This window comes from Equus asinus, chromosome 10, assembly GCF_041296235.1.
Source record: "Equus asinus isolate D_3611 breed Donkey chromosome 10, EquAss-T2T_v2, whole genome shotgun sequence".
Lineage (NCBI taxonomy): Eukaryota > Metazoa > Chordata > Mammalia > Perissodactyla > Equidae > Equus > Equus asinus.
The window spans coordinates 72,758,981-72,782,418 of record NC_091799.1 but is presented as its reverse complement, the minus strand read 5'-3'; the positions used below and the strand labels follow the sequence as shown (position 1 = coordinate 72,782,418).

General features: G+C 35.4%; 1 protein-coding gene across 1 annotated transcript in view; it reads right to left on the bottom strand.

The window, feature by feature from the left end:
- Positions 1–23,438, bottom strand: part of HCN1 (hyperpolarization activated cyclic nucleotide gated potassium channel 1) — a 369,515-nt gene that overhangs the window by 98,792 nt on the left and 247,285 nt on the right. The window contains exon 4 of the mRNA XM_044779352.2: positions 8,532–8,750. Within this exon, the coding sequence (XP_044635287.1) occupies positions 8,532–8,750 (219 nt within the window). The remainder of the gene's footprint in view (positions 1–8,531; positions 8,751–23,438) is intronic.

Sequence of the window (23,438 nt, the reverse complement as noted above, 5' to 3'; positions counted from 1 at the left end):
TACTTAAGAAGCTGAAGTTACTATTCCTGTTTAATATGGTTGGTTAATGATTCTATCAGTAAGCATTTATGAAGTGATTTATTTGATCTTGGAAACTTACAATCTAGGTTAGGAGTATATCATATCTCCTGCACTACTATGATTTATTTTCCTAAAAGACAGCTCTGATTACTACATCCTACTGCTAAAATTTTGCTGGGGACATCCTTTTCCTGATGCACAATCTCATAACTCCAACATTCAAAACTGTTCTTAGGTGGACCATAACCCAGTCTGATATCACACTTTCCCAAGAAAGGTAGTTTTCGCTTCATTCAAACTAGATAATTCAATTTTCCTCACATATATGCACGTCTGGGCCTTTGCACATTTTCTTCCTGTCTGCCAGAAGTCTTCTCAAAATTAGGGCTGTTTTCTGGGACATTTTTCCTATGGTGACAATCTATGCCTGCTGATTTCCCTTGCATTCTTCAAGGTCCATTTCAAATGGATCCCAGTGATCTGACTAGCAAATGCCAGTTGCATGCAGTGATTCTTGTCGACTGTGGGTTCTTGTCAGATTAGCAGGTCCCTGGTGACCAGCTTCTGCCCCGTGCAAATGCTTAAGAGTGTAGTAATGTCTTATGACATATAAGGGACACAAACACAATACAGCAAAACACTTCAAAGAGAACTTCAGGGAGTACATTCAAATGAAAATTCAAACACTTCTAAAAAATTAAATTTGTAGGTCCATCAGTAAAAGAAAATAGTAGAAAATGCAACTGTACTTTAGAGCCATTACAAGAAGCTGTCATACGTGCTGTAAATGATAAATGTAAACTGAGAAGAACTAAAGGAATGACTGGTGAGGACAAATCCTTAGCATCTCGCACAGCCTGAAACCATGAATACCTACAGCAAAGACATGGGGAATCTCAGCATATAACATCGAGTGTTTGTACAGAGGGTATCACTGAGTGAGAGGGAATACCATCTCTCTGCCAGTGGGATATATTAAAATACAAAAGTAGAAAATCAGCGGCAGAAAAGATTTACAGTTGGCAAAATTCTATTTTTCTCCTTAGTTAAATTAACAGCCTCAAACTCGCTCCTTTTACTTGCATGTCTCTTTATAATAGTACTTAGTTAATGTAAAAAATATTCTTCACAGCTGAGAATGTGAAGTATTAACGTTCTGCCAGGAGCCTGATTTGTTCAGCTGAAGTGGCCACATCAAGCTAACCCCAGGACTATGGCACTGCTGTTGTCCTCTGAGAAAATCTTTCATTTGGCAGTACTACCACTTTACCACACCAGCATACGTGAAATTCAGCTCTGGGAAGCAAAGGATACAGAATAGCCAAATTGGAAATCTTTCCAACTAATTAAGGAACATGTGGGAGTCATGCTTAAGGCATTCTCACTTTCAAAGAAAGGAAGAAAGCCTTTACAAACAATGAAGAAAAGCAAGTGAAACATTTTGTTGAATGCACATAGATTTTACAGTGATGTCTTCCCCCAAAGCATGTTCTCAATGAGAAGGATATTATCAAGCCATTTTTCATTTAAGCACTGGGTCGACATGATTTTCCAAGGTCAAGATCATTGTAACTTCAAAGCCCCTTTGCTCCTCTGAAGACAAATACTAGAAAATGAGTAAACCAAATTAGCAGCTCAGCTGAATAAATGTCTTGATCTAATGAAGACAGGTTGCAAAACAGGATGTAATTTTCTTTTTCTTTTTAACTGAATAATAGTATTATTTATAAACCATCGTAGCCATTATTCCAAATTTTTCCTCTTTGTGCTGCCATTACTCTGGTCGTAGAGTCCTTTTTTTTTAATTGAGGATTCAGAATTACATGACAGCAGCCACAAACTCTCCCATCTATCTTTTTGAGACAATGAGTTCCATCATATCCTAAAGCAGAACACACTCCTGACAACCCAGCAACTAAGAAATTGCTTCAACACTGATGAAAGACACTTTGATAATATACCTTTTACTTACAGGGAAATCAATCTTAGAACTCCAGAGGGGAAAACAGATTGAAAATTTAGTTTCTAAAAATTGACTTGTGTTTAAGCTAAATACATACAAACATACGTACCTAAGCAAGCACTTGCTGTAACACATGAGGCAATATGTTCACATACAAATAACACGATAAAGGTTTTTTAAAGGATGCTTTCATGTATACTCAAATGACAGCATTCAGAAAAGTTTAAATTATGAACTCTTATTCCTTTTTCTGTTAGAATACAGGCTGGACCACTGTAAACATTCTTAATCCTCACTGTCCCATCGGAGTACTGTTGTATCATCAGCATCACAGTATTGAGGATTCTATGTATGGGGCTGAAATACACAACAGCAGAGACACAGGTCTTCCCTTCATGGTGCTTACGCTTCCCATGGACAGACAGAATATACACGATAAACAGATCTCTATAGGTTGGGATGATCAAGGAAGACGGCATAACCTTCCAAAGCGAAGGGCAGACCTATGTCGAGTGAAAGTGGTAGAAGTTTGTACAGGGGCAGGATGAAGGGTGTGGCAGGTCAGAATCATTTAGTTTGTTGAGAGAACAGTAATTATCTGGCTGGAAAGGAGATTTGGTTAAGACATCTAAAGAGTTTAAAAATTGATTTGGCACCACTTCTCTTCCAGCAAAATTCTTCTCGAAGGGCATATTACCAAGAAAATAAGTATATTAACCATAATCATTTTATTCTAAATGATCAGAAATCTGCATTTTATTGTAAATAGAATTTGAGTAGCTTGAAAACAAGAGCAGGTCTTGGTGCCTAGCCTTTTGTCTCTGGTCATATCATTCGCGTATGTTGTCATGTGTCACTTAATGACAGAAACACATTCTGAGAAATGTGTTGTTTGGTGATTTTGTCATTGTGTGAACATCATAGGGTGTACTGCCACAAACCTAGATGGGACAGCCTATGACACACCTGGGCTTTATGGTACTAATCTTATGGGACCACAGTCTTATATGTGGTCTGTTGTTGACTGAAAGGTCATTATGCTGTGCATGACTGTACAAATTCGGAAGATTAGACTGATTAAAAAAGAAAAAAGATTTCTACAGAATAAGAAATGCGTGTGTTAGTCCTGATTACAGTCCTTCATTTACAAAGAAAGAATAAGGATCTATGGATTATTAATTAAGCCAAGAAAAACCATTTGCCTGAACTGATGAGGTTCAAGATCTTATATTTTTGGTACGATTACACAAAATTGGATAACTCAACATGGTTTCATATAGGATTACATATAACTTACTTGTATGGTTAAGAGACTACTTACATTAAACCGTACTTTCTTATTCCAAAGGGCCTTTAATGGCCATCACGTAAACTTTTGCAGAGATGGACAAAATTTTATCATTTTGTCCTTTTGAATAAATTTAGCATTTTATTTTCTTGCCATTACTAAACCAAGAATCAGCAATTGTTAAAATTTTATACAACATAATCAATATTTTAAGCCTGAAGTAGCATTGGCTCATTGTCTTCTGCTCCACCACTAGAAAGCACAGGCTATTTAAAAAACTCATTCCTGCACCTGCCTTGGATTTATACGGTCTGCTCCATGCATTCAGGAAGCTATTCAGTATATAAAGGTATTTCAATTTGACAATTTCCTCACGTAATTAAAGTGATTCTTTGGTCATATTCAAATTTCACATTAAAAATCTTTCATGTATATCAAGTATACCAAGGTGAATTGAAAATCTCTTACTCTAAATTCATAATGTGTATTGTGTTAAAATTCTTTCTTATTATGGAGAGAAAATTGCACACCTAAAAGCTGCTACAATTATTTGACAGGAAAGAGAGTGACAAGTCTAGAAATAATGGTGGGCTTCCCAGGGGAGTCCATGGTAAGAACTAAGATGCAGTAGTATAAAGATGATCAAAAGCAGTGTCATTTCATGAAGGCTAGATGAGTTGCACATATATCTAGAAAAGAAAGTAACTACCAAGGTCACTTAAAAAAGAAAGGAATCATCACTGTGGAGAGTGTGTCTAGACAGGTATTTTCCAAAGTGAACATTAGTCACTTGAAATATATTGGGGTTTGGCACGGCGGGCACGCACAACACACTAAATGTTCAGGGCACACACATTTATATCAAAACAAAAAGAAAAAAATCAATACATTTTTTCAATAAACATCCCCAAACTTATTTGACCAGGGAACAATTATATATATAAATCATATATATGACAATTACATCTGTGGAAGAGGGTTTGAGAAGAGTATTGAGATGAAGAGAGGTCGAAAAGGCTGCTGGATTGGGATTTACTGTTTTTTCCTCAGGTTAACTGAGCTGCTAATCTGAGAGATATCAGAATATTGGTTGTGTAAGAAACTCTCTCATACACAGGTTTACAACTGTAAAGGGTGATCCAAGGGTCAAAACTCCCAGAGGTCTCAATCTCATCAAAGCTCCACAGAGGTCAGAGGGTAGAGCGAGAATTCTCCTGGTGGGATTAATGAGCAGCTTTCTTTGGAGAGTGTGATTGCTCCACTATGAGTCCCTTTCTCAACCCCCTTTGGGATAGGGGTGTGGGAGGGCTACCTTAACATTGACCGGTAGGGAGAGCTTCAAGAAAACCACTTGGGGATCTTTGAAATAAGTTCACATAGTTGGGAGACAAGTGTCTTGGGTCCGAATCACATCTGAGAATATGTAAATAGTCTGTTGACACTGGGGTCTGAATCCTGCCAAGGAATCAGAGAAGGCTAGAGAAAGGCTCCTCACTGCTTTGGTGGAAAATGCAAGGAAGTGCTAAGAGATAGGCTAAGAGAAGGATTCAGGAGTGCTTCTCTGTATACCAGATCTGAGCCATAGAGGGGGCTAGCTTTACATCTTGGGTCCAGTCCAAGAGTGCCACCTGGCAGAGCAAGGAACACTCAGCAGAAAGAGGCTCAGGGCCTCATCTAGGAAATTGCGGGAGAGAGACTCAAAGGGGCTCATGGCAAGAGCCCAAAGACTCTCACACAGGAAGGGTCAGCTTTAAGCATCTGCCAGACCCACCAAAGGACACTAGCTTGACACATCCAGCGGGCACATTAAGCTGCCTCTTCCCTTCCCTTTCCTCCCTCCTGCTGTCTCCTACCTTGACGACAAACAGCAGCTCCTAATACACTTCTGACAGGAGAGAGAAGAGCCTAGGGAGTAAGCCTACCTTTCTCACTTCTAGCTTCCAGTTCCAAAAAGCCCTCGGTGCGGGTGGGAAAAGATGCAACTTGCTCAGAAAAGATGACCTTTACTAAATAAAGTTAAAGTGACCATTGGAGACAAAAAATACAATTGTCTTTGATTATTTCCTAAGTTGAACTTCAATAGACCAATTACAGCAACTATGTAGCTTGCTGATGATCCAGAGCAGAGCATTGGGGGAGGCACATTTTAAATACCTCCTGTCTCACACCTTAAAGTCTCTATATCTGAGAGAAGGGGGAAATGTAGCTGTCTGAAATGTAATAGAATACAAAACATGATAGCCCACGAAGTCAGCAGCATCCATTGTGATTCAAGTCAAAGTTTAATCTGCAATGTTACAAGGATAAAGATCGTCACACTTTTTTTTAGTCAAAAGAGAAAATAGTAACAATGACAATGATGATGATGACATCATAGCCCCATCAGATTATTAGCATTGGTATATTTTGTAGATAAGAATTTCAAGATCAGAGGACCTTATGCTACTGCTTGGGATGATAGAACTGCTTAAGGTTGGGAGACTCAGACTGAAACAATGTTCCCTAGGAAGGAAGAAGTACATGACTCTGAGATTCCAAACTAAAACAGTGGGCTAGAGTATGACTTTCCGCAGACTAGATTCGACCAATACATTCATTTGAGCCTAACAGTACCATGAGTGATGGGGAGACAGTAGAGTGTTATTCTATGAGTGAATTCTGGAGCCAGATTAGATGGGTTGAATACCAGTGCATTCTGAATGGCTACTATAAAAGCTATTAGTTAGAGCTCCCTCTTTTACATTAAAAATATGTTATTACTGAGTAAATGGCAGTGAAAATAATATCAATATTAATTTTGTAGGCATCTGTTGCAGATGGTTCCAATATACCTAAAGACAAATGTTAACTACAAAAATAAGCATTTCCTCAAAAAGTTAAACATACAATTACTATATGAACCAGTAACTCCACTCCTAGGAATTTGTTCAAAAGAAATGAAAAGAGGTACTCAAAACAATACATGTACACAAATGTAAATTGCAGCACTATTCACAATAGCCAAAGGAGGAAACAACTCAATGTCCATCAACTTATGAATGGAAAAACAAAACGTGTTACATCAACACAATGGGTTATTAATCAGCCATAAAAAGGAATGAAGCACTGATACATGATACAACTTGGATGAGCCTCGAAAACATTAAAAAGGTCACATATTGCTTGGTTGCACTTATATGAAACATCTAGAATCGGGAAATCCATAGATAGAAAGCAGACTGGCAGTTCCCTTGGGGCTGGGGGAAGATGAAATTGGGAGTGACTATTTAATGGGTAAAGGGTTCAACTTGAGGGTGATGAAAATGTTTTGGAAAATTTAAGACCTGTTCTGAATTATACTGACTAGAAAATGAGTACAATATTCTAGAACTAAACTTCTTGACAATTCTTGGTTTGGAGCCAAAAAATAAAATTAGACTTTTTTAATCAGCTGTTTCTGAATAAGTTGTTCCAAATGTCAGACAGTAACAAAGGGTTACCCCAGGATCCTGGCCCTCTATTAAGCAGCTGTAAGATGAACTTGGTGACTTGAATTATGGCAAACATCCTAACACCTTTGCATATAAATGTCTATGATTATGTAGTTAAATGAATTCGTTTACCAAGTTAAACTTGGCTTATATAGCAGGTCTAAAAAGATAATTATGAATTCACTTAATATGCAATACAATGCTAATTAAAGCAATTTGGAAATTGAAAATGTTCGTTTGTTTTTAAGAAAATATGTAGCGATGATGCAGACAAAACAGAAAAGAGTATTTTTTTTTCTTTTGGTGAGGAAGATTATTCTTGAGCTAACGTCTGTGACAATCTTCCTCTATTTTGCACGTAGGATGCCTCCACAGCATGGTTTAATGAGTAGTGTGTAGGTCTGCACCCAGGATGCAAACCCAGGAATCCTGGGGTGGCAAAGTGGAGTGCGTGAACTTAACCACTATGCCACCAGGCTGGCCCCTGAGTATTTTTATTAAAAGCAATATCATCTGGAAATGAAAAAGAAACAGTGTAACAGAAAATACACCATGTTGCAGTCTTCTCTTAAATCCTTGTAAATTTTGTTAAATTTCTTTGAATATGAAATTTTCAGTCAGTCAACGTATAAAATCTCTTTTTCCTTACTATGCTCTTTGTTCTTTCCAGTTTAATTGGAGGCTTTATTTTAAAATGAACATCGAAACAACTTTGGTAGTTCACCTTTCATTACTTCAGCAATCAAATACCAACTTGTTCACTATAATAGTTAGTGGCAGTGTAATTATATTCAAGGGAAATAAAGTATGCAAGTTCCCTTTCTCCTATTGTATGATTATAGCATTGAAAACTTCTGTATATAAAGCAACAACAGAAACGATCTTTTGCTGTTTGGTAAATAATTATGAGTCTAAGTTGTTATCACTTACCAGGAGAAGTATTCTAGAACAATTTTAACCATTGCTTTCAGAAATGCTCTTTGGCAAGGTGCATGCTATATACTCTGTCGTGTTCAAGAGAGCTCCCACATTATAAATTCTTCCTTCAGTCAAGAAATATTTTATCTGTCAGTAGGTGTCTGATGTCTGGTCAAGAACGTAAGCATTGTCCAACTATCCAAGCTCTAGCCCCAGCCAAAGTAATTCAGCAGATGAAAAAATAATCCACTGAATAAATCATTACATATATTTATTTTTTCTCTCTCTTTTGGGAAAAGTTTGGAGCAGTGATCATTTTAATTAACACGTTGTACAGAAGAATGCTCGATAGCATCTGTTAATATGCATTTTTAAGACTGGAGGGTGTGGTGACTTATCTAGATATAAGGGCAACATATGTTCAGCTAAGCATATGGATTGTAATATAAATTATGATTATAACATGCGGAGAAGCACAGAGGGGCATGTGCAATGCCTGCCTGTCCCCATTTAATTAGCTGACATATTTTTCTAACATATACTAGAGAAGAGTTTCTATTAACTGCTGAAATATGATAGAATATTAACTACGATAATATCTTGTCGGCTTCATACATTTTGAAACATGTAACTGTTTTGTCTGTGAATGTAAATTGAGATTTTTTAAAAATCTATTACTCAAGAGAGAAACTAGAAACAAAAGCTATGAGCACCATCTTGAAGAAACCTCAAAATATCAAAACAGATTGTATTTTCCTGCTTTAAGCATTTTATCTCATTGTATTTTTGAGAGAGGGGATAGTGAACTTGAACACTATTAATTCAATTTACAAACTAGGTGGTTGAAGATATTAGAGGTAAAACAAATTACCTTCTCTTGATATTGCCGCCTTGAGGAATCCAAAGACTGGATTAGAGCTGTGGCATGGCCCACAAACATGGCGTAACAGGTGGCCCCGACGATCATGCTCAGCATGGTGATCCAGAGGTCGGACATGCTGACTGGGGCCTGGGCTCCATACCCAATACACAGCATGTGACTCATGGCTTTGAAGAGCGCGTATGAATACTGCTTTCCCCAAGAATCATTCTGGAACAGAAGAGAAAAAAAATAGACTGAGCCATTAGAAGAGCAGAATAAAAAGTGAGTATGACCTGTACACAGAAGCATTATAGAACAGTGAGTATGGACAAACATCCTTCTAATGGAGCTTTTACACAGGTACTGCTCCCTAATTACTAATCTAATGAATTGATATTGTTCAAAGCCTGCCTAGCATGATGAAATCTAAATAGTGAACTGTTAATATATGCATTCCTAATCACTTTTAGGTTTGTTGTTTTTAAAACTAAAATTCTTTTTGGGATAATGGTGCGAGTGTCACATAAAAATGCAAAGAATGAACGTTGATGGGCTCATTTTAAAGTTTCAGGAAATCTAATCACTCTCTATTAGTATATTTGCAAGCTGAGAAATGCTGCAGATGGGTGTGAAGCAGACGGGCTCAAGTGTAGGAATTTTTATCAAAACTATGATGTTTAGATTTTTTAAGTCAAAATTGACGCATTTGTGTAGTTCTTAATCCTTTAATTCTTAAGTGAAAAATAGACACATTTTGGAAATTCAAGCCTGATAAATGGAAAGACTTCCTTGAAGCCCTCTCTCAGAGTAATGTGTATTGGAATTCAAATGTCAGATGATGATGGATGAATCTTGTTAGCTTTTTATAAACTAATAAAGTAAAATAAGCAAAATAATACTTTGGCAAATACTAAAAAAAAAGCTGACTTCTCAGATTAGTTGTTTGATATAATTTCTGATGTCATTTCAAAACTTTACTCCAAGCTCAATTCTAAAAAATAAACTGTTCAATATATCTTATCTACCCTTTGATAAAATCTGAAGGATTTTTTTGATCAATTTGTATCAAACTCCCTAGCCAAGTACTTACATAATTTATGAGGCCCAGTACAAAATGAAAACTTGGGGTCTTTTAGTTCAAAACACAGGGTAAAAAAGTGCTGTTAAAGATAATGATATATAAAGAGTTTTTCCTTTAAAAATATTTTATTGTTTATAAAACGTAATGGGATAATAGCGATAGATGATTAACAACATAAATTTACAAGTTTCAAAAATAATATTTTGGTGTCATAATAGTATGTATATCATAAATAATAATACTGTATTATTATGATATCTTGATTGATCAGACAATTTTTCTGCAAATTCATTTCTTAGGTCATTAAAATTTATACAGTTAGTAATTTCATTTTCAATGATAAAATTGAAAGTGACAGCAGTTGCTTTTGGCTAATGCAAGATCACAAATAATTTCTGGTACTTTTTAATTTTGAGAAAGAACTTTTTATTGTTGTAACTGTTACTGGAGATATTAAGAGTATTTTATAGGCTGTGACAAATAGGATAAATTCCTGATAAATTATTTTAATATATAAATTTTAGTACATCTAGAGCCGAATTCTCAAAGAACAATTTTTCTATAAAGATTTAACTCTTCATACAAATCAGTTTGGTCTACATCTGAATGCGAATTTTTTAATTAAGCTTTTTATTTTAAGATACTTATAGATTAACATGCAAATTGTAAGAAATAATAAAGAGAGATCCCATGTACCTTTCACCCGATTTCCCCCAATGTTAACATCTTGCAAACTATAGTACAATGTCATAACCAGGAAACTGATGTGGATACAATCCACTGATCTCATTCATATTTCACTAATTTATTTGTATTCATTTGTGTGTGTATTTAGTTTTATGCAATTTTATCACCTGTATCAGTTCATGTATTCATCACCACAGTCAAGATACAGAACAATTCCATCACAACAAAGGTCCCTTATACAGCCTTAAAATTGATTTGAATATTAAATGTAAATGTATGCAATGGTATTTTAATATTTCCTCTGACATTTCCTGTAACTTGCTGAGGTCGTGCAAGAAACCAAAAGTAGTTTCATAATTTGTATATAATCCAAAATGCCTGTTTATGTAGTCTATTCCTGTATTTTCAGTTACAAAGAAAATTTAATTTAAAAATTGTCCTCCTTGTTAATAATTGGCTCATTTAAAGTTTCATATGAAAATAGTGTTATTTTCCATCAAATGTGATGATCTTCAAATTTAATCCGTATTTCTAGGCTGGTGGATATTTGCTTTGCAATGTTACAGCAGTTTTTACAACTGGACATCGTAAACTACGAAGAATTCTAAGAACTGCCTGATATGCTTTATTGCAATGTCCATGTGTACTCCCTTTTTTGTAATAATTTATTGACAAAGTTTACTGCCTGAGCTCTGCAGGCACTGACTTGGGACTTAGGCAGGAGATTTAGTGTTTGTGTAGATACTGCGGGGATGTGCTCCTGGGACTAACAGGCAGCTGGCCCCTCACCATGGGCCCTGTCCCTGCTGGCTTGCAGGAGCCACTCCCAGCTCCCATGGTTGCTGCTGCTGCTTCTGCAGCTGCTGTTGCCACTGCTCATCTGGCCGGGGTCCGGCTTGGCCATGTTGGGTACACATAGCATCCCAGATGCAGAGGCATGTGTATGCGTGCGTTGATGCCAGGCCAATCGCTTGGCTTCTGTGCTGCCTACTTTGCCTGCAGGCCTGAACCTGTGTACCCACAGCTGCCACCCCGCAGCTCCAAGGCTGATATTCATGCTTCATTGTCTCAGTGGACTTCAATTACAAAACATAAATTCAAAGGCAAAATTATTAAGAATTTCAAGATAGCAGCAGCAGAGCATTAAACTAAGCACAGAGTCCTTCTAAAAGTGGGTCCCTGTGCAACTGCAAGGTCACACACCACATATCCATGAAGCCATACCTGTCTTTGTAAAATTAACTCTTGAAATATCAGAAATCTTTAAAGTTATTTTTAACACATATTTAATATGTGTGGATATTTCTGTTCATGTTTTAACGGAGTTTTCGAAAATCAAATTTACAGATTTAAAAAATGGAACATGATAAGTTTGAAAAGCCCAATCTCATAAACTTTGGAATTGCAGGCAGCTGCTGACCCATAAAAAATAACTAGCCCCATTTGGTTGAAAGAGTTAAGGTTCTTAAACTGAAATTCATTGTTACTGACTTATAAAATGAAGTCACGCTGCCATATTAATCTACATACACACACACACAGACGTATGCATATATACAAATGTAAAAATGAAATTCAATTTTAAGGAAAGAAAATAATTTGAACACGATATTATACTGTACTCTGCAGATAGCATAATGAACCCGTACACAAAGTTTTCATTTTGGGGGATGAACAAAGTTTATTCCTTACATTTTGTTTCCACACATGAAAATATACAATTACTCTCAGGAATAAACCTAGAGTCCCCAAAATTTTAGATGTTTCATAAACAAGAAATAGAGTATTCAATAAACAAAGCAATGTGTTCTATAAAAATCTTGAATGTATATATTATTTATAATGACACATTTAAATTTCTAAATTCAACTCAGTAGTATACTGATATACTAAAAATGGATTCGTTACAAACCATATTGCAAAATAAACTAAGGCTCTAATCTCTATGATCCATTCAAAGAACAGATAGAGAGAAAATAAGCTTGATTCATTTCTGACTGGCTTTAAATCTCTTTTGGGCTCCCTCAGAACTCCAGGTATTCATCATGGAGACTTCCATCTGGTATATGATAATCTTTTCATGTGCCTGCATCACCTTATAGATTAGGGCTGGGGCCATGTCTCATTGATCATGTTCTCAAGACTAAATTGCATGATTCAGTGAAGACACTCAACATTTTTATTGTTATTAAGAGAAAGGGTGAATAAATAAATTTTGACTAGGATGTTAAGTCTAATGCAAGATTTCCTTCCTTACACAGGGGCACAGAGAAGGCATGTTGTCAAGGTATCTTGATGGACTTAGATATAATCGGAATAATTCAAAAGTCCAATGGGGTGTCTAGTGGAGACTTCACTTTAATTCTGTTCGTGTTGTTTATTTATTTGTTTTTGAGGAGAAGCAGGATGTAGGGCTGGAGTAGAGAGTTGCAATCAATTTCCCAGAGTATATAATGCAGTTAGATAATAGTCAAACTATTTTGTATAAGAATGTATGCTTATGTTCATTTTAATTTATCTCCTTAGGCACATGCAAAACAGACACACACACACACGCACACACACTCTTGTTGAAATAAATGTATATCACATATGCTTTATGATTCTTTAAAATCATGAACAACTTTTCTATTCTTTGTTCTATCCATATCTTCCTTCCTTTCTTTACACCTACACTTTCCGAAAACAAGGTATGGATTTCTCTTTACCCTTCTCCATGTTGATATAATTACACATGCACACACACACACATACCCCAAACACGGATTCTAGTTTTTTCCTACAGAAATGAATCATATCATATATACTTCTCTGCATATTGCTTCTATCACAGAAAAATTCCTCCAAATAATCTAATGTTCCCATAACTATGTAATAACCCATTGTTGATTATGCCATAGTTAATTCACCCATTTTTCTATGTTTTTCAGTTTTTTGCCACTACACACTATTCTGTAATGAACAACCTGGTACATATAACATTTATTTCTATCAAATAGATTCCCAGAAGTGTGTTTCATTGGATCAAAGAGTAAAGTTTTGTATTTGATTTTAAAATATATTGTTGGACTATTTCAAAAGTCTGTAATCTTTCCAAAAATGAGTAAAGATACACTGCCTCACCTTCCATAGCAAGAAATAGCAACCCATTGTTAGCTTTATTTGCATTTCCTGACTAGGGAATTTGAGAAGATGTTCATATACTTATTAAACAAATGGACTTTCTCATTTCTGATGAAATTCTTATTTTTCTTTATTAATTTGTAACGTTTATTTGAAGACTGAATATCGATTCTTTAACCATGTCATTTAAATATTTATTCCTACTTTACTGTTTGCCTATTAGCCTTTCAATGATATAATTTTGCATACAAACATTTTGATTATTTTACTTAGGAAAATAAATCTGTAACTTCTTTGAGAGCTGCTAGATATCCTGTATTGGTTAAGAAGATCTCCCTAAAACTGAGATTATTCCTATGTCCTAAATGTTTTCTTGAGATTATGTTATTTTTATATTTACTTACATTTACATCTCTACCTAAGTGATTTTTTTGTTTTGGCATATAGAACAAAATTAAAATTTTCTTTTTTTCCAAAAAGATTTGTCTCTTGAGCCAGCAAACAGCTTCCAATGAACTCTCTGGTCCCCATTGATACAAAAATATCTCCTTTGTTATAGATTGTCTCTATATACATTGGTGTTTGTTTCTGGGCTCAATATTTTGCTCCACTGATCTATTTGACTGTTTCTATGCTGAAACCATATGGTCGTAAACAGTGACTTTATAATCTATTATAATATGTATATAAAGCAAAGACTCCTCTCAATTCCAATGAGGGTTTAAACCGAGTTACTATGTGAAGAAATTTGAGCAAGACTGTGTTTTTAAGCAGGTAAAAATCTGGATATACGATCCCAGATGTAGAACAGGCAGGGTATTTGGGAAGAACCTATGGTTAAGAACAGTCACCAAATCCAGAAAATTCCAATCTATCTGTCATTCTGTCTATCTATCTATCAATCTGAAGAATTTCTCATAGATCAGCCGTTCTAAATAATAGAGAAGATTTGTAAGAGATTAAGGAGTAGGAAACATAGAGATGACCAGAGTCAGAGTTGTCTGGACATTTTTCAGCATAATATGGGAAGCCAGTGAAAGTTTTTCATCAGGGAATGATATAATCGGAACTGTAATTTAGGAAGATCAAGAAGGAAGAATTGTTGCACAGGCTCTCAACTGAGGATGATTTTGCCATCCAGGGCCCATGTGGCAACATTTGGAGAACTTTTTGGTTTTTATAACTGAGGGAAGTGCTATTAATATCTAATGGGTAGAGGCTAGTGAAATTGCTACATGCCCTATAATTCACAGGAAAGCTCCCTCACAGCAAATAATTATTTGGACCAGATTGTCAACAGTGGTGAAATTGAGAAACCCTAGTGTGGAGAATGGATTCAACAATAAATAGATAAAGAAGTCAGTTTAAAAGCTATTATGAGTTTAAGAGAGGTGAAATGAGAACTGAAATAGTAAAAAAGCATAAAATATAAAACAACAATGGATAATTTTGAGGAGATAAGATCTATAGAATTCAGCACATTAGGTTTTCATGAAATGGTAAAAGAAAAAGGAAAGTAGAATACCTCAGGGGGTTATGGAAAGTTTATCAAGATTCATGCAGTATAGGCTTTTCCTTACAAAGGAGAGTGGTTAGGGGTAGGGATCTTTTCTATTACTCTGCCACACCAGCATCATTCTCTTTAGACATTGAATTTTGTCTACACACATTGTGTGTACAAGGGCCAACCCAGCCCTTACACTGGAATGTGAGTATTTAGGTGGCAGCCATGTGATTCTGAATCTACTGCTGAAAGAATCCCAAGCAAAGGAATGGTATTTTATACCATCATCTCCATCCTTTTATCCTCTCCTACCCTCCCCACCAGCCCCACCCACCATCACATCCTAGCAACACAAGGCTCAAGCAGGACAATTGTATTGACTGTGACAAAACATATTCATAGGGTTATTCTTGAAAAACAATATGAAGGTAGCAAAAAATATGCATGGCTCTAAACTGTTCAAATCACCAATCATTATATTAAACTACCTTAGTTTCATCATCACACCATCATCACACTTGATAAATGATGACACGGAGGCAGAAATATACTAACTTGCCCAAGGTTATAAGTTTATAAGTGGAAGAGTTAGTGTTTTGAACCCAGGCATTCTGGCTCTAGAGACCATGCCACTAACCACGACATGGTACTGCTCTTGATTTCATAAACCTACAATAATTTCAGGCAAAATATTAAGACTGAAAGATCGACTGATCAGCTTAAATCCCATATTTAAGCCTTTATTAATTGTAGCAAATTTTAAAATACACCCAAGAGGAGATCTAAAGAAAGAAAAGCTAGGATCTGAGAGGGTTTTGTGAAAATCCAGGAATGTTTCTATTCCCAGTACATGATATTTTATTACACAGCTGTTCTACTTTCATGTTTTAAAAATGACTCTATTATATTTTAGCCTACATCAATTATAACAACATGAATGGGAAACTGTATATTCAAAGAGCTTTACCACATGGTCCAAATATTACTAACTTACACATAATGTGCATCCTCTTGAAAGTAAACAAACAAGTTACCTGTGAATTCTGATTTAATTAGGATTTATCTTGTTTTCCTTTTGGATAATGATTTACCAACAAATTGCTCCTTATAGATTAATTTTTTTTATTATTTAAAGGTTTATTCATTTAATTCATCACTGAAGCATCACTGAAATTAATTCTTTTTTGAGGAAAACGTATTGGGCCAAATTAAGAGGGACATATGTAATTAAATTTGACTATTCCACCTGGGAACTTTCATATAGAAAATACACATTTTAAGTTTTCTTTAGGTTTAACTTAAAATGCTTTCTAGGCATTTATTTTGACACCCTGTTTATATTGCTATTGAATTTGGGTGAGAATGAAGGGCTATGGCAAAAAGAAAAAAGTTTATTCTAGAGTGTTCCAGACCTCCTGACATAGGATATTGAAACTCAAACTAAGCCACTTGGTCACCTACCATAGGAACAAAAGTTCTCCAGTCCATCATCTTTCATGTGAACCAAAATTTTATTAACTTAGGAGGCCAAAAAATCCCATTATTGAATATCTGAATTAATTCTTCTTTATCAGTTGAAAGCAAATATCAATATGAATACGTTAAGTTGTTAAAATCTTAGCAAAAGCTGAAATACAGAACTTAGAGATTCAGCAATTCACACTTCAATTATGAAAATATTAAAGAATCAGAGAAACGAAAAAATAGTGGAACTAGAAAGCCGGGTAGGGGATCAGCTCTACAGAGCTGGGTTGTCAAATTTTGATCAGTGTGTTCAATTTATTTCTTCAATCATTGAATAAACTTATCACATATCGATTACAGCAATGCCAATCAGAGAGAAGTGCCTTAAGGAGTTCTCAAGACAAGGAATACAGGAAAGCATAATTGGCCTGAAGTCACAAGAAGTGTAGTGTTAACAGGTTACCAATTCCAAAGAGAGTGTGTTCACTTGAATATGCCATGATTTTTCTTTATCAGTATATAAAAGAACAGAGACAGGGTAGTAAACAGGTGTTCTCCATCAATTTCAGTGCTGAAGTGTGATTACCATGAATAGACTTTGGGAGCGAGCTTTATCCTAACTAGTGACTGAAATAGAATTATCACTGTTTTTTAGGTATTAACTTGAGGTTTTTGTTCTTTGAAGTGTGCCCCCTAGAACATTTAGTTTCATATATTTATTATAAACGGAAACATTTAAGAAACACTCTTGAGGAGGTCTCTTCTTAGTTAAATTAAACATTACTTGTGACTTTTTGTTACAGATCATATTAAGTGATAAAGTGAGTAGGAAGACACATGGGGATCACCTCAATCAGGCCATCCTAAATTGAATTATTCAATAGTAACATTGTCTATGCCATTCCTTAGGAGACTTGGCGAAAAGACTGCCAGCCATGTTGAGTGTAAGGTCAAAGTGGAGATAGCCAAAGGAAGGAATATTTCATTAAAAAATATGTATGATGCAGCATTGTCCCCACTATACTTTTAGTGCTGTGCAAAACAAATAGTAACTCAGGAGTACGCAGGAAGAAAAAGAGCCCAGCAACACTGTACTTTGGGTGATTTCATGACTTGTCAACACTGTTACATACATTAGCACTATATTTTTAAATGTATTAGGAAGTAGTAAATTATTTCTTTTCTTTTTTTTTTTTTTTATAAGATTGGCACCTGGGCTAACAACTGTTGCCAATCTTTTTTTGTTTTTCCTGCTTTATCTCCCCAAACCCGCCCTGTACACAGTTGTATATCTTAGTTGCAGGTTCTTCTAGTTGTGGGATGTGGGACGCTGCCTCAGCGTGGCCTGACGAGCGGTGCCATGTCCATGCCCAGGATCCGAACCCTGGGCTGCGGCAGCGGAGCACGCGAACTTAACCACTGGGCCATGGAGTCGGCCCCGTAAATTATTTCTTTTCAATTCACATGATAGAAGCTCTTGGATTCTTGGAATATATATTTATATTCTTGATGACAATATCTCCAAATAATTTAAATGACATGAATTCTAGCATTAACACTTTAAAAAAACAGATATACAATTACATATTGTTTCAGTTGAAATTTATTTTTCTTATTTTTAGTGTTATGATCTGCTTACAAACATTTATGCCTCTAACATCAACACTTTTGCACTATAGGAGGGTTTCAAACTGTTTTTAGGAGTAAAATATAAAGTTACTGCATAACTAGATTGTTGTTGCCCTAAACACAAGGATGTCCGGTCATTTTAAGAGCTTGTTAAGGCTTGTTCTCTGGTCAATTAATCCCTCCAGTTCTAAGTGTACTATTTCCTGCTTCAATAATGATAAATGCAAAATTTGGACTAACTTGATTTATAAATTAAAATTTAATGATGCTTGAGATCATGGATAATTTTCTCATATTTCTTTTAAAGTTTGTGCATTACTTTAAAATAAAAATTAAACAAATAAATAAATTATTTTTTAATTTGGTGTGTCTATTAACCCTGTTTTTTATACTGAGTTCATTAATACTTCTTATAGAAAGGTCTCAAATCTGACATTATTTCAAGATTTTAAGTTTGATTTTTCAATTATAATTAGCATTTCAAGCAAAATATTTTCATGCGGTACCTCCTTGCTTGTTTGTACATATATATAAACAAGTATATTTTACATATTTTGCGTATATAAATATTAGTAAATATATTTTGTATATATGCATGAAAATAAAAGAACAAGGGAAGAGATTAGCATACACTGAGCACGTAAGTCCTTGCAAGGTACTATTATATCATCTCATTGCGCCTCATATCATTCTTGAAACTTGATACTGTTATTAGAGGTGAAGAATGTGAAGCTTAGAAAAATAAAGAAACTTGCTCAAAGCCACACACTTGGAGGTGCCAAAGCTGGAATGCAATCACAGTTCTGTCTGAACCACAGTTGTAACTCTCTCCGCTCCAAAGATCATAGCCATATATTTCATAAACATTTATATGAGCAAAATTCATGATAATTATAACTCAGGGTTTTCAAGCATTTTAAGAACGTAACATGATACAGGAATTCTTTAAAGTCTGTGCACTCATTTCAAGCAGCCAAAGGGAAGCTCTACGACACCTTACGGGAATTTAGAGGAAAAATTATCTCAGGCTTTCATCAGAGAAAACCTCAGGGAAAATTCCCTGGAGAGTTTGAGGTCAATAAACATGGTTTAATCATACAGTCGGATTTCGCTTTTGTATTTTCCTATTGGCAAAGAACTCGCAAAGGGAGTTCTCCTTTCCTCCTATCCCCAAAGCCCAGGACGAAGCCAACTACCCTGGTATCTAATAGGAAGAGTCTTCTGGTAGGAAATCCTCGCCTGAGGGTTAATCCTCCAGAGGATCTGTGAGGCACACATGACACAGGGATGCAGGTTCAATGTAAAATACTGACTGATGCTGTGTGCTTCCACTCAACACCCAGTCAGAGTAAAATAAGCAATGATGACATATTTCCTAAGTGCTATTATCATTATCATTTTTATTTTAGTGAGGAAGATTGACCCTGAGCTAACATCTGTGCCAATCTTCCTCTATTTTGTACATGAGACACTGTCACAGCATGGCTTGACGAGAGGTGTGTAAGTCCGTGCCCGGGATCTGAACCCTCGAACCCTGGGCTGCCAAAGCAGAGTGTGCAAATTTAACAACTACACCACTGGGCCAGCCATCTGAAGTGCTATTATTTAATATGCACTTTTAAATTAATTTCACAGGTTTAATCAAAGCAGCTGTGTACTGATGATCATCAAATTAGTAGATCATCTCTTTTGATGGCATTCTCAAGTTAACGGGGCTAATGAGAGGTTTTAACATATTGGTAGTGTTAAAACCTACTAAAATTAAAGAGAAATTAAAGTGAAATAACAAACTGTAATCCTTTGCGCTGGGTTCAAACTTCTGCGCTTAATAAGGAAAGCAGCCACCTGAGACAGAAAAGAAGCAGAAGAGTTAGGAACATCTTTTCAGCCCAAGTGAAGCCCTTGGGTAGTTATTGTTAACGATTAGATCATAAAATGTATTAAATATGCAATTTTTTGTTTATGCAAATGTTTAGGTTACCATATTAAAAATAAGGCATTAGAGTTTCTTCCTACATAATTTGCATATATATCAATTTGTATGACAGATGGTGTAATTTAAAAGGATTTGTACTTTTTATGAGGATTAAACGGGAGGCTTTATAAAAAAGGCTGACACATAAAGCGGCTGTATATGACAAGGTTGATATATAACAAGGTGTTTAGGTGTTTTCCACCTAAAATAGTTCTGTAAATGAGAGTCTAAATTTATTAATAGTCTGTGTACGTATGTGTGTTTTGATTTAACAAATACGTTTATGAAACTCTCTTCTGCTAGGTACAATTCTAACTTCTTTACAAACATATAAATCATGAAGAACTTTCTTAAAATCTAACATTCAGAGATAAGCATAAACTAAAATATGGAAAATTTTAAGACAGAGAGAAAAAAATGTGTAAGCTGGCAAGAAGCTTACTTAGTATTTGGTTATTTATACTGAGGTTAAAAAGGGCTTTTCCGTCATCCTAAAAGTCAGGTTCTCATCTATTACAGATTCTGAAATCCCACCTTAGTAATGGTAGAATGTGCCCTTAAAATTCAACATATTCGTGTAATTTTCATGGGATAGTGAACAAATTCGTCTCCTTTTTCTTTTCATATCTGGATTTGCTCCTTGGCCAGAGCTCCCACTACCAGAAGTGAGAAGGGATAGTGAAATAAATTAAAATGGTAGACCCATTAAAGATTTTCTTTCCTACTGTAGACTGTCTTTTAACCATAGACTCACAGAAAGTTGGAAAAAATTACTCTATACTTTTTATAAGCAAACTGAGTTTCAGAATCTCCATGATTATAAGAAGAAAATAGATAAATACATGTATAAATAAACAAATATATACATAAATAAATATATTCAGACCACCCAACTTTATTTTAATCTTATATATAAGGAACACTATATCTAAGGTCTCATCAGGTTTGTATAAGAATTGAAAAACAAAAAGTTACTCTCATGTCTCTCCATGCTTGCCAGTTATCAATTCCACTATATTTGCATAATCACAATAATAACCATTACACTATCACCAAGAAAAACACTGAGTTCAGTCTATACAGATCTCTTACAATAAGAATCTAATTTGACTTGGTGATTATCACACCTTATGGTAGCTAGAACGGCCTTCATTATCTTCACTTTACTGATGAGGATGAAGTTCAGGGTTTCATTAACTTGCCGATGGTCTCATGGCAAAAAGCAGTATCTCTCCGTTGGTTCATTGCAGAGACAGGGCATTTTAAGCTGTACTTTAATAATTGCTATCCTGTACTCTGTTTGCTCACATGTGACTTATTTAAGAGGAAAAATCAACATGAACTGGTTAAACCATCTCCATTATGAAAGTGATAGTGCAAGTGAAATTATTATTAGAATATATCTGGGTAAAATGATGCGGATATCTACTATAATCCATATTGCCCAACACTGCCATTGAGATATTTCAGGCAAATATACTCTTATTAGATCAGTGGCTAATTAAATTACATAGAAAACCATTTCCGTATGCTAAAGGATTTCAATCACAAATTTAAAAGATAAATGACACCAGTTAAAATTATTGTGTTACCTTAGAAAAATACTTTTAAAATTTTTCTTATTTACAGTGAAGTAATAACTACACAAATCAGCAACAGTACGTTACTTAATTCTAAAGGCATGACCTTAAATTGCAGACCAACAAAATAAAGCCTTCAGTTACAAGTCATGCTAGAACTTGGTGTTGTATTGATTATGCAATCTAACAAGATAAGTCTAGGAAATCCTGTGCTGTGTCAGGTTGTGTAAAAAGCAGAAAGTATTGAGCACTTAGTTAGTTTTAGAAGCCTAACTCCCAACTTAAAGCTCATATCCTATGATGTGTATTCAGTGTAATCTTAGCATGTAAGGCTTTTGTGTCAGAGTTCCAGCTCTGAGAGAATATTCTGCTTTGACTTCTAAATCCATACAAGTCTTATACAAATGTAAATTTTATAACCTGTGGACTCCTTGATCTCACATATAACTTCACAGAAAATTCAAATACTAGATAACACTTAAGAGAGGTAAAACATGTCTTCTTGATCAATAGAATCAAATCAAATACACTTTTTACTAGCACTTAGAAAGGATAAATCAGTACAGTCTCAGCTCTCTGATAAATCAATTCTCCACTCACATTACATTTGAGTGTGAGTGTGTGTGTGTGTGTGTGTGTCTCTGTATAAGAGAAAGAGAGAGAGAGGAAGAGAGATTTCTTTTCAAGGTTCAGACTATCTTCTTTCAGCCATATCCTTGAATTCAGATATAGACTGACTTGAAAATCTATAAGCAAACAAACTATAAAAAAAAGAAAAGAATTTGAAACAATCTGTTTTATTTTCTCTTGTTTCTTTCTTCTGCCTTTTGATTCTACCAGCTTACAAGAAGACTAGGAAAACGGTAATTCAGTCATAATTCTCATTTCTGATGAGCTCCTTGCAATTCTCTAAAATCAGAACAAAAATACACGGGCAATTGTCCCATATTCAACCATAGCATTACTTTCCAAAGAAAATATTACTGTGAAGAAGTTTCCCATTGAACTTTAGTGGATTCTATTTGAAATCATGCTTATGAGTATATTCTAGCTATTTTCTTATGGCACGAAGGAGAAAACTAAGGTTATTTTACTTTTAGGAAAGAAGCAGTTTTTACTCAATTTCTGCATGATAACAAATATAATAAAAGAGGCAAATGCTACCAGAAATGGAGTGTCCCTAAATCCTCTGGTAGAATTTTTATTTATTTCCAATTCTAATATTACCTAATGGCAAAACCTCCCACAATTCTGACGACTTCAGGCTTGAGGCAAGATAATCAGTGTTTCTTGAGAGAAGCACACTGCCTAGTATAATTCTTGCAGAAGAATGATCTATAACATCTTAATCAGGCAAAATACCAAATTTGCCATAAACTGAGAGACTGACTTTAAGGAACACATCCAGACAGGTCATATGTATGTTTTTCTTATCTTCCTCTGACGTAGGAGGAAGCGAAACTTGGGCTTACTGGCAAAGCTAGAGAATGCCTTACCAATTAATATTGCATTTCTCAGTCAACAGAGGTTGTTCAGGAAAAAGAAGAAAACAGTTAAAGCTTAATGATTTCTCCTGTGCATCACTTCCATGACTCATGCCAGATTTTCTCATGCTGGTTTAAAAATGAATAACCTGCTCCAATGAGGACAGTCTTTCATCTTCACTTCACTTCCTCAGACATTAGTGGCATAGGTTAACAAAATCATCTGTGTGTATTCGAGCATGGGTGTATGTGTATGTCCACCCCAGGCTTTCCTAGAAAAGGCCTCCCTTAGTGTACCACCAGTGTGCTGTCCTGGTAACACTGTGACACCTTGTTCTCTGGACAGTGGAGACTGAAGCAGCAGTAAACCTCAGTGAGGCAACTTCGAT